Source organism: Triturus cristatus, chromosome 3_2 (genome assembly GCF_964204655.1).
Source record: "Triturus cristatus chromosome 3_2, aTriCri1.1, whole genome shotgun sequence".
Classification (NCBI taxonomy): Eukaryota; Metazoa; Chordata; class Amphibia; order Caudata; family Salamandridae; genus Triturus; species Triturus cristatus.
The window spans coordinates 619,558,921-619,571,157 of record NC_140584.1 but is presented as its reverse complement, the minus strand read 5'-3'; the positions used below and the strand labels follow the sequence as shown (position 1 = coordinate 619,571,157).

At 44.5% G+C, this 12,237-nt stretch overlaps 1 protein-coding gene across 1 annotated transcript in view; it reads right to left on the bottom strand.

Moving 5' to 3' along the window:
* Positions 1-12,237, bottom strand: part of SAXO4 (stabilizer of axonemal microtubules 4) — a 149,195-nt gene that overhangs the window by 94,610 nt on the left and 42,348 nt on the right. The window contains exons 2-3 of the mRNA XM_085646850.1: positions 8,702-8,859; positions 3,741-3,858 (exon numbers count right to left, since the gene is read on the bottom strand). Of these exons, the coding sequence (XP_085502976.1) occupies positions 3,741-3,858; positions 8,702-8,807 (224 nt within the window). The 5' untranslated portion in view covers positions 8,808-8,859. The remainder of the gene's footprint in view (positions 1-3,740; positions 3,859-8,701; positions 8,860-12,237) is intronic.

The window sequence follows — 12,237 nt, the reverse complement described above, 5'->3', positions numbered from 1 at the left end:
CTGAATAAAATTTGTTTACAATAAAAAACTACAGCATTTGCAAAATAAACTGCAAGTTGAAGTTGAAGACGCTACCCAAAGATCCCTTTTATAGGAAGTGGATAAAACACATAAGCTATATACCCAATGAGAAATGCATCTTGCGTAAATGAAAATCATTGCATATCAAGAAACATCTATCAACAAAGGGAGAAAAGTGGGCTATTTGTTGCTTGGCAAGCTGTTAAACATAAAATGCGCTTGACAAGGTGGGAAAAGATAGATTTCAGGGCTGATGCAGAGATACAAAAAAATGTCTCTCCTTTTTTGAATCCTTGCACTCTCAGCCTGTAAATTTCAGTCCATAGACACAAGATACATTCTGTGCTGTTGAATTATCCCTTAAAGAAGTTGCTAGCTCAGCTTGAAAGGGTGATTATGATTCAGGAGATTAGAGTAGTGATTGAAAACCAAAAAAAAAGAAATCAGCTGGCCCTGATAGAACTCCTCTTAAAATATGGACAATATAAAGAGGTATGATATGAATACTCTAGTGGGCTGTCTTCATAGAGTCAGTCATGCAGGTCAGACTCATACATCTTGGCATTATTTCAGAAACTTTGGGAAAGACCCAACCCTTTGCTCATTTTATGGGTCAATTTAATTGTTAAATACCAAAAGCTAGATTTACAACAAAGTATTGATTCAAAGAATGCAGGCTGATCTCCTACCCTACTCCACAAAGAACAGGGTTTTATAAAGGGGCCAAGTATAGTTAAGAACATCATAGATTTCTAGGCTAATATAAATGTAACAACTACACTGATGCGCCTACTGGTTGCTATCTTGGCTGATGCAGAGAAGGACTTTGACCTAGTAAATTGGAATTTTCTTTTTTCTACACTGCTGTTTAACTTCCCTTTAATATTTTTTTATATTTATTGCAGGCTTTACATTTTGAATCAAGAACTACCATATTTATAAATATAACTCAAAGTAGGGCGTTTCTTATTTATAGAGGTTCTAGGCAGGGCCACCCCCTCTATTTCTTTCAAATTTTATGGAACCGTTGATAATAAAAACAACTTGAAAATAAAAGAGTTGGGCTTCTGGAATGTCTGATCAGCTTCAGGATATCCGGCTGAGCAGGTAAAGGGGACCTCAGGATGTACCTATTGGGAAACGTAGGGGGCTCGACCCCCTCTTGCATCCCAGAGGACACTAATGCAATCAGACCCCAGTAGGCCACTGAGACCTCCCAGAATGGCACGAGTCATCTCTTCCTCTTCTGAGTCTGCTGTAGCTTTGTTTAGGACAAGACAGGGTCTGATGGATGGAGGTTTTACCAACAGGCTGCCAAAGGTCCTGACTGCATAAGGAGAACATAATGAACCAAAGGCAAGTGTTCTTCTGTCAGCCCTTCTCAAGGTAGAAACACCCGAATGGAAGTAAACCAGTGGCAACATTTTTGCAGTAAACTAGGCCATTATTACGGTCCTTACTTGAGTTGTGAAGGAGATGGAAATTCACATGGGCTCCTTATATCCTGTGGGCTGGGCATTGAAGGGACGTTGTGACACAATTGCCAATGGCTCACCAGATTGTGACCTTAAAGGGCCAGCAGTAACACTGACACCCTGATATCTTTGAGGCGATCGAGAATGCCGTGTCTACAGAGCCTACCTGGTCACGCAGGTACTGAGAAGTGAGAGGTGAGTCCACCCCCTCAGGAGCATCCTTCATTTTAGGGGCAAACCTGTCCCTCTCATGAACGGACTGTATAAAGGTAAGCCATCTTGTCTCTGGGGATGATTACTGATGCTGGCTCACAGCTGTTTATGGAGGTAAGCTCGGCAAAAGGTGAACCAATCCAATGACTACTTCGTGGGGAGGATGACTAGTTTAGGACCTGCTGAACAAGTTGGTCGGCTTCCAGAAAAGGAGCTTGAGCTTCCCCTGCAGGGGAAGAAGCATGCGTGGCTTGGAGTGCCGTTCTTCAGATGATGGCACTCAAGTCACAGCACTGCGTATATCATGCTTCACTTTATGCTAGTCCGCCTAACTGGTTCTCATCGGGCTGCACATCCAGGAGCTGTATGCAAGCACTGTACTGAAGGACCACCTGCCCCACCATGGACATGGAGTGGTGTAAAGCTTGGGTGGTAGTTCCAGAGGTGATTCTTAAAAGGCACCATCTGAAGACCTAACCCTGTACTGGGCATTTCTGGCACTTTCATCTGGGTTTAGTGTTTGGACGCAAATGCACATCAAGACCGTGGTCAGTGGTGGGCAGCGTTATACATCTTAGTACCAGGTGTGCCGTTAGGCGAAGAAGGCACCGCAGGGCCTCGCACAGGGGTAGATAGCACAATCACCTCAGGCTCAGGCTCTTCAACTCACTGACCAATGCCTGAACTACTCTAAGGATGCCTAGCTATTGTGGATATTTACTTGCTGAATGCCGCTGCTATCGGTGACCTAAGCCTTGAAAAGCCATGTGGCAACCAAGGAAATGTTATGCATTCAACTAACTGCTGCCCAATCACCAATTGCTTGATATGCACCACTCCAGTAGTTATGTTCTAGGGGCGCTAAATGTAAAGAAAGGGGGATGGGGCAGGCATGAGTATGTGGATGTAATAGCAAGAGTGTTCTTACCACAAAGGAGAACCTAAGCGACGTAGGGAGCCCCCCGCTTCAGCAGCTTTAACGGGGGTAGCCATTGCACCTCATTTGCCTTTGTAATCTGCGTCCCACTAAATATTAACTCGTTTTATATTTGGCCTCTTATGGCTGCAGGCCTGCAGACAAAGGCCCATACAACGAGCTATGGGAAGAGCAGGGCAGGGCTGAGGTTAAGAACTGCTAAGGGAGCCATGCTAGGGGAAAGCGAGAGAACAAGAAATTAAGCAAATCACAACAATGACCAGAAAACATAGTGAGTGGGGGAACGCGAGGAAAGGGTTTGAGTTAAGATTAAAAAAAAAGTTTGAGAAAAGAAAAATTGTTGGGGGTTAAGAAGTAGAAAGGAGGAAGTCATGAAGGTGAAAAGAAAGGTAAAAGGGAGGAAAGAAGAAAGAAAAGGTGAAAGGAGAAGTGAAAGGAAGGACGGCTGAAAACAACAAGGAAAGGGTGCAAGGATGAGCGGTTGGAAGGATGAAAGCTTGGATCGAGGATGGACTGCTGGAAGGATGAAAGCCTGGATAAAGGGGTGAAAGTATCAATTAACAAAATGTTGGAAGTGAGGGTAAAAGTATGAACGGGTGAGTGGGTTGGTAGAAAGTTGGACAAAAGGCTGTTAGCATAAATGGATGGCAGAGTAAAAGGATGGATAAACGATGTGTGAAGGGAATAATCATTGAATGGATGGAATGATGAAAGGGTGGATGGATGTATAGATGGTTGAAAGGAGGGATGGGTGAAAGGACGGATGGATGAATAAATGGATTGATGGATGGAAGGAATGTCAATGGACTATTGGAATAATGAAAGTGTGGGGTAAAGGATCGAAGAATAGATGGATAGAAGGGTGGGAGGGTGAACGGATTGATTGAAGGATGCACAGGTGAAGAGAAGTAATCTTGAAACTGTTGGGTTGACTGTTTCTCTCATTTGGCGTCGTTAGAGATTTGGTTAAAAGTGAGGGGTATTTTAATTTCCTGGCTTCTTCCTTGGTGGGCAGTGTGTACTTACTCCAAGGCAGCGTTGTATAGACGGCGCATGCGTAATCCAGAGCGGGGTTCAACGTTATCTGTACTTACCAGAGAGCAGGATTGTCCACTCTGTCCAGGCTGGGGCTGTAGCGCACCGTCGAGCGCAGGTTGGAATTGTACCCAGCGCCCGAGTGTTGGCCGCGCCGAGGAGAAAACCCCTCATTTCCTAAGTGGAAAGAGACAAATATGGAACATTACTGGCTATCAATGAATGGTGCAGGGCGCAGACAGACTACACTATAGTGGGAAACAAGGCCTACAAATAGGGTAGAAAAAAGCCTGTGCTTTTAACCTGTGGTAGGGGCAGTTACACCATAGAATGCACGAACCCCGGTCCCTCTGGTGTTGCCATATATTTGGGTGGTGTTTGTTTATAAAGAATCGGCCCTGTGCTGGAAGGGGGCTGCAGCGAGCACCATCCACATGTTAGAGTGTCGATGAACAACGGGATATCTCCATGGGGCAACTTTTTTGTGAGTTTTCCAGTGAAAACTACTTGTCGTCTTCCTGCGGAGAAGGTGCTAAATCAGTTTCTCTGAAGTTGCTCGGCTAGTAAAGCGACTACATCTACTCTGCGCTGCATATATCTGGTACCATTGCTTGTCCCTAAGGAATCTGCCGATACTATAGTTACTGGAGTGACCAATAAGTTAAATCTCTCTTTGATGTCTGGGTAGGTGTTTAAGTTCAGAAAAATTCTCTTAAAACTAAGGCTTATGGATCCTAACCTCTTGGTCAATTACAAACTAGTTACTGGCCGAGCTATGGCTCCACATTTTAGGCCAGAGTTCTGGTGCGCAACCTTCAGGTGTTTCTTGATGAAATGGGGCTGCTCAGCTCTAATCAATCAGGATTTCACACACGACACTGCACACACACAACTTCGGTTACATGCTCCCTACGGCAGATAAGGGAGTTGTATCTCGTCTTGTCTTGATGGCCATTAGGGAAGGAGTTAACTAGGTTGCTGCTCCATTTTGCCGGATCATCTGACATTGACATGTTTAGGTGGCGGAATCCACATTGGTGTGCTTTACTGTATAAAGGTTTATAGGAAGGCAAGCCAGAGGGTGAGGCTGAAGGACCTTGTGTCATCGTCTCTGCCAGTGCAGTGTGTGGCTCCTCAGGCATCCATCTGTCTCACAAGGGTTAGTGTCTGAATGGAAGCTATTAAGAATCTGCTAAAAACCTAATTTTGGCAATTTCACTTACACGCCACAGAGATCAGCTTGCTTCATGGAGGCAAAAACAGAAGTTACCATCAGCGAATGAGAAACATGAAGTTGTAGCACATCCAATTACCCTTGGAGGGCTCAAACTGAAAGGAGCAAAGAAAAGGTTTCTCTATTACAGCCCCAGAATGTTCTGAAATGGCCCTATTTTGTGTTTGACCCCTACTATGTTCTTTGGCAGAGAATGTATCTTTCTTAACAAACCACACTATTTGATGGAAGTCTTAACTCGTAGAAATGTATTTATTTATATATTTATTTTAAAAAGCGTGTTTATCAGATATCTTTGTCTATCAAATATATCAAACATAAATTACAGCATGAACGCCAAGTTAAGTAAAAGAAGTAAAATTCACAATTATTTAAAAGATAAATGCTATAGAACATTGAAGCTTTTTCACTCCAACTGCAACATCCACAAATCACATTCCTACTGATAAATTTGAGCCACAAAAGAGTATCAACACCATACTTTTCAGAGAGGGCACATGAATACCTGATTCCTTTCTTCAGAAACAATAAAAAGTCAATCGGTTGATGAACTGGGTCATATTTCATGTCCATATCGCAGAACCAATTTGCAGTATTTGAATCAATTACGTTTCTAACTCTTATCCTGAGGCTCTGAAACCAAACACCAATCCTAAGTGATAACCCCTTTCTTATTTTTCTATATTGTAATTTATCTAGATATGGAAAGGTCACAGAAGACCCCTACCCCCGTCGATTCCAAGGATAAAGAGAACAAGAGTTTGCTTAATAAATCAAAATTATTTTCGAGGCACATGTTTTAGAACATGTTTAAATAACAGTGTGACTGGCTAAGGGAGACCACCCAGTCATGGATCCATGTTTATTGTGATGATGTTTTATAAGATGAAACCTTTCAATAACAGCACACACCTGGCATAACTTGCTATTCTTAAGATGACACCAATAGAGAAGAGATTCTTCAACTGAGGGGCCAGCTCTAATCAAGAAAAAAAGTTCAAGGTTTGTATACCTGCAGTTAGTGCCCAGGAAGTGTTATTCAATTTTCTACCTTGGATCATAGATCCTGAAGGAGCAATAAAAGCGTTAAAGCTATAAAAAGAAGAGTCGTAAAGTTACCATCATACATGTGGTCAAACCTAATAAGCTCCACAACTGAAGACAAAGCCTACATCTTAAGAGATAGAAAATGTTGTTTCCAACATAATGAAACACAAAAATTAAACCTAAATATTTGTACAACAAAACACGTTCCCAAATTGAACCATGCAGCTTTCTTTAAATTCTGGTTCTCATAGAATAATATCTTTGTTTTCTCTAGATTAATGATAAAATGGTTTTGGGCACAATATACACTTGGGGCATTCAGTTTCAGTTTCAGTTGTAACCCAAAGAGAGTCAAATTAAACAAAATTAAGTTATCCCCATTGAGTAAGCAGGGTACATGGAATCCATTTATTTTTGTGATACAGAATGCATTGATCGCAGGTCATTATAACGGTCGGCTCGGTAAAGCCCAAACTGCAGCACAGCTAATAAAACACCCTTGTTTATGTGCATTTGATAGGGCTAGCTGACTAGAAATACGACCTTACACATTATTATCAATGCAGTCCCTGTTACCTCAATGCAACATTTGCAAGATTTAAATCATCCCATTTGGGATATTCTATTACTGCAGCTTCTACCATATCTATCCTCTCTCTACCTACAATGTCAAAAGCCTCAATGCAGCATTGTGATTGGTCTGAACATTCCATGGTTCTGCCCTCAGAGCTGCGTCGTCATCGGGAACCCCCAGCAGGACATCCGACGAGCGGGGAGAGAGAGAGAGAGCGAGGCAGCGCATCCCCCAGGTAAGGCTTGGACTCCGGTCAGGAGCCGCAAGCGTGTGTGGCCTGGGAGGGCGTGCCGGAGGAGTACAGGAGCGCTCCTGTCTCTCTCCCGCTACATCGCGCTAGACGCGCTGAGTCCTCGAGCGGCCGGAACCTGCCCGGCAGTATAGGGATCGCCCTCGGAAGTTCAGGACGGTTGGCTGTGGTTTGGGCCTAGTGGTGCCCGTGCTAATCGCATTGATTGGCATTGTATTATTCCTGCATTACGAACTGCCTTATTACTTGCATTGAGGATTGAATTATTCTCGCATTAAGAACTGCCTTATTACTTGCATTAAGGAGTGCTTTATACATGCATCACAAACTGCCTGATTACGTGCATTGAGGATTGCATTATTCTCGCTTTACAAACTGCCTTATTACTTGCATTAAGGAGTGCATTATGCTTGCATTACGAACTGCCTGATTACGTGCATTGAGGAGTGCATTATTCTTGCATTACGAACTGCCTAATTACTTGCATTGGGGATTGCATTATTCTTGCATTACGAACTGCCTGATTACTTGCATTGAGGATTGCATTATTCTTGTATTACGAACTTCATTAGTCTGACAATACGAACTGCATTACGAACTGCATAGCATTGCATTAGGACCGAATTTGAACATCGTGAACTGCTCATTAATAACGCAAGAACCTACAAGCGTTTGTTGGCCTAATAACCGGCACAGTGAAATATTACGATTACACATATGTTGGATTTTTATTGTTTGGTCTTACCGTATTTTTCTTCTTGATAAAGATACCGCTATTTTCATACATCAGTGTGGTTTCCATTTGTGGTGTTATCACTGTGTCACTGGGAGTGTGGTTGCAAATACTTTACACATTGCCTTGAAGTTAAGTCTGGCTGCTCGTGCCAAGTTACCAGGGGGTGAGCAGGGGTTATCAAAGAGGGTGTCCCTCCTTTCCCTAAATAGAAGCAAGGGTCGCTATTTGGAATAAGGTAACTGCCTCAGCCAACTAGAGACCCCCAGTTCTAACACCCGACTATAAGTGCAATGAGCTATAATGCACTTGTAATACGGTGGACAGGGTCTCTGTCACGTTTTGACAGTGTATCCCATCTGCCAAACCCTAAATAAGGCACTATGCTTGATTTTCAAACACATCACGAAGAAACTCCATAATAATAGATGGATAAGATTTGTCCATATGCCCCTTGACAGTGTTTGCGGTCAAGCAATTTGGGTATATTATCAAAAATCCCCAAATCACATTTCAAGTTGAATGAAGACTGGAGACTTACAGTCACATCTCTAGAATGAACTGCCGTTGGAGATTTGTATTATGCCTACCCTCTTCAGTTGTAGGAAAGCGCTCAACATAAGCCTGGCCTTCCGGGCCACTAAGAAGAGCTTTACGGAACCTCATAAAAAAAATGATATTTTAGCATCCATGGGTTACTCCGTGTGTGCATCTTGTTTTGTGAAAATGTGGAGATGCCGCTCTTTTGATACTCCATATGAGATGTCAACATAAATACATTAAAAAATGAGAGCCTTATTTCCCATGTTCTGCAGTTCCAGATCACAATGCCATCTGCAGAGATGGGCACCGCAGAACAGAAGGGTAGCAGATGACAGTATACTAGATGAGTTATCATATCAAAATTAAGTGGAAAAACACACAAGCTCTATATAGAATTGTGCATGAGTGTGTTTTGCATGTGTGTGTGCATGCACATGCACAGCTCTCAACAGGGTCATAAGGCTTTTTAGTCAAAGATGGCGGTGGCACTTCTGTTGCCAGTTACATACATTCAGATTTGCAGGGCCTTTAGTAATGACACAGCTGATGCTATTAATCCAGGATTGTACACAGCATCTCTCAGACCACGACAGAACACGACATTGGTACACAAGGCTGAGACACAGGCCGTGTTCTTACCATACGATGTTGCGTAGCTAGTGGAGTAGAATTTGAGGGAGTCGGCGCTGCCCCCTTTACTGGTCCACACGTGGGGGTCGATGGTACTCAGGGGAAGCCGCCTCATCTTGCTGCTCTACCAGTCAATGGAGGTCACCATAGGCCCCAGGTGACAAGGACTGCACGGAGAAGCATGAGAGAGACATCATCACAAAAGGAATGGCCACCAGAGAGTGCATGCAGTGACATCATGAGATCAACAGTAATCAGGGTAAATATCTTGAGGAGCTGTGGCCTTAGATGCAATTCGTATAGAGGAAACGGAAGCCTAGCCTCTCGCCTCCTACCTGAGTTTCTAGGACAATCGATTGGGAGATGAGTCCCGGCCCAGTTTCCCGATGAAAATATGTTACTCACTCACCGCCTTTACGATCAGGTCATTTCATCCCATCAGAGTAAGAAAAGATACTGTTTTTAAACCCTCGTGTCGCCTAGCAAGGGACAGGTCGTACTTTGGGAGGCATAAGAATTGGGTGTGGGGGAAGTTGGCGGGAGGGGGGCTTGAGAGAATTTTCTTAATCTTCTATTGGCGACCCTATGGGAAACTGAGCTTTAACCGGTGTAAAAAAGCGCTACTGTTACTTTTATGGACTAAATAAAATAAGACGGTGTCCACCATACAAATAAAAAGATATTGAAAGAGCCATTATACTCTTTCTCTCAGACTTGCACCTATAGGAAAACACAGGCTGCATCCTGGTTAAGAATGACTTTAAAAGGGCAGTGCCAATTCAGACATTTTTTTCTTCTTTTTACTAGAAATACGCTGACACCTAAGATGTAAGTACTTACCCCTGTCCCCTTCCGAGATAGCTAAGCTCTCTTCTGGGAGCATTATCCCCAAGAGTGGGCATGGCAGGCAACACCACTATGCTTGTCCCATCCTTTTCACCAATACCTTTAGTGACAAGTTTCACTTTCTGTCCGGCTTTCTGTCCATCTGCAGACATTTCCAGACCTCTGGAAGACCACAAAGAGGCCAGGGTGGCCGAGCAGCTGGCACCTGGTTATGCCCACTCCTGCCATGCTGGGGGCAATGTCGACAGCTTCAAAGGGTGCTACAAGTGATTCCCGTTTTGGGGAGTGCCACTAGGAGATGGAAGGGCTTTGGGTAGCTCACTGCACCACAACCAAGACTCCAGCAAACTTCTGCTGAGGACGCAGAGCACAGTTAGTCCCACCTAAGAGGTGAAGGAGAAATGTCTTCAAAGATTCCCGCTGTCTACAGTGCTGTCCAGGGAACAACATGGAATCTCTGATCCCAGAACAGACATGGGGGTTATAAGCCCACCTGTGTTAGAGGCCTCACTGAGTATTGGTCTCAAAGGGGTCATATATAGCCTTTCTCAGATTTGAGCATGTTCAAAGGAGTCCTGGGAGACAGTCCAAGCATCAGATGGGCACATCTCCAGCTCCGGATATGTGCTCGAGAGGGCTGGAATGGCCAATTAAGGCTATGATGTCATGTATTGATTTACAAACTTTGGTTCGACATTGGTGACAGTGGTTGCACTCCCCTGTAAGTCCTTGTGCAGGTAGGTTGGAACCTTACCGACTAGTTGTAGTATAGTGATATGCGGTATTTTTGCAAGTATGGCCAGCTGACCGTTGTCAGTCCGCTCTTGGGTAAGGGAGTTGCAGGGTTTTGTTTGTTGTTACATACCAGGATGTATACGACAATTTTTCGGGCTAATGGGGTAAGAGGGGTACCAGAGAGGGGTAATGTAAGGATAGATGGCACGTCAGATAGACCAGGCTGAGGGGTTCAAGCTTCTCACATGGAACGTCAGGGGTATGGGCTCGCCTTCAAAACGTTACAGTATATTGAACTACGTCAGACCTAGAGGCGTGCATGTGGCGATGCTACAAGAGACCCACCTCACAGAATCGAAGGTGGTTCGATTGAAACGTAGATGGAGAGGGCAGCTGTATGCAACTACTTTCTCTGCCTTTGCGAGAGGAGCGTTAGTGTGGATTCGGCCGGGGGTCCCCTTTCAGCTCTCCCAGAAAGTAATAGATGCAGACAGAAGGTTTGTTGTGATTACTGGCAAGCTGAAAGGCAGGGAAATTACGATAGGTAGTGTGTATGCACTGAACCGGGAACAGATTCCCTTCCTAGAACGTTACTCACGAACGCTGGCGGGAGTGCCACACGAAAGCCTGATACTGGGAGGGGATTTTAATTGTGTGTGCGATATTGACTGGGACAGATCTACCACCCCCCATTTGTGGGGTACGCTCGCTGCCACCACGGCTAAGGGACTTAGGAGATGGGTCGCGGGATGGGACCTGTTGGACATGTGGAGATTACATAATGCACACCAGAGAGCATATTCATACTACTCTCACCTCTATGACTTGCATGCACGGCTAGACATGTTTTTCTGCTCAGCTCCATTAGCTCCAATGTTGTCAAATCTGATCACAGTCCACTGCTTATGAGATTTGCCCCTACTCCCGAGAGGGCCCCAATTCTGTTGTGGAGGTTGGACCCCTCCCCCCCCCCCGATAGAAGATTTATGGTTTTTGGCAGATTCTTACTGCGGCCCTGAGAACTTATTTTGCGGAGAATCAGGGTACCGCCAGGTCCCCATTAGTGGAATGCGATGCATTTAAGGTGGTAACCAGGGGACAATGTGTGGGGCAGGTGGTGGGACTCCGATGAGAGGTTACAAAGGAATTAGGGGCATTAGAAACTCAAATTCAGGACTTGGACAGGGAAATGGCTAGAGGAGTTACAGTGCAGGATAAATTGGCATAGGTATGAAGTCTCTATAATTCTACCTGGGACAGGCTACGGGTACTGGACCTCAAATACTATCAGGCAAGGCAGCACGAGGAAGGGGGTAGGGCCGGTAGGCTGTTGGCATGGTTGATTAGACCAGAAAGTAGGGGTGCGCCGATTCCCAGTGTCACCAAGGTAACAGGGCAAATACTCTGTTCTCCGGGGGCTATTAACGGGGCGTTTCGAGAATACTACGAGAAGCTTTATGAGCAGCTGGGAGTCATACAAAGAGACGTAATATTAGCGTATCTTGATGAATTGGGGTTGCCGGGATTAGAGCGAGACATTCGTAACTCACTAGTGTCGCTGGTCAAACTGGGAGAAATCAGGAAGGCAATCAAAGATATGGCACGGCGGAAAACGCCTGGTCCTAATGGCCTACCGGCCGAGTTTTACATTGCATTTGTGGATATATTAGCCCCACGATTGGTACGACTGTATACATATACGTTTGGAGAAAAACGGCTACCGCCCTCCATTAGGGAAGCGTTGGTGATCCCCTTACCAAAAACCATGAATGAACATCCAACAGTGACAGATTTTAGACCCCTGTGCATGCTGAACATGGATTTCAAAATCTTAAGTAAAACATTAGCAACTAGGCTTTTACCGCACATGCAGAGATTGGTCCATGCTGACCAAAATGGTTTTATCCCCTCGCGCTCCACGTCTAATAATCTGAGGAGACTATATAATGTTCTGTTCCACAGGA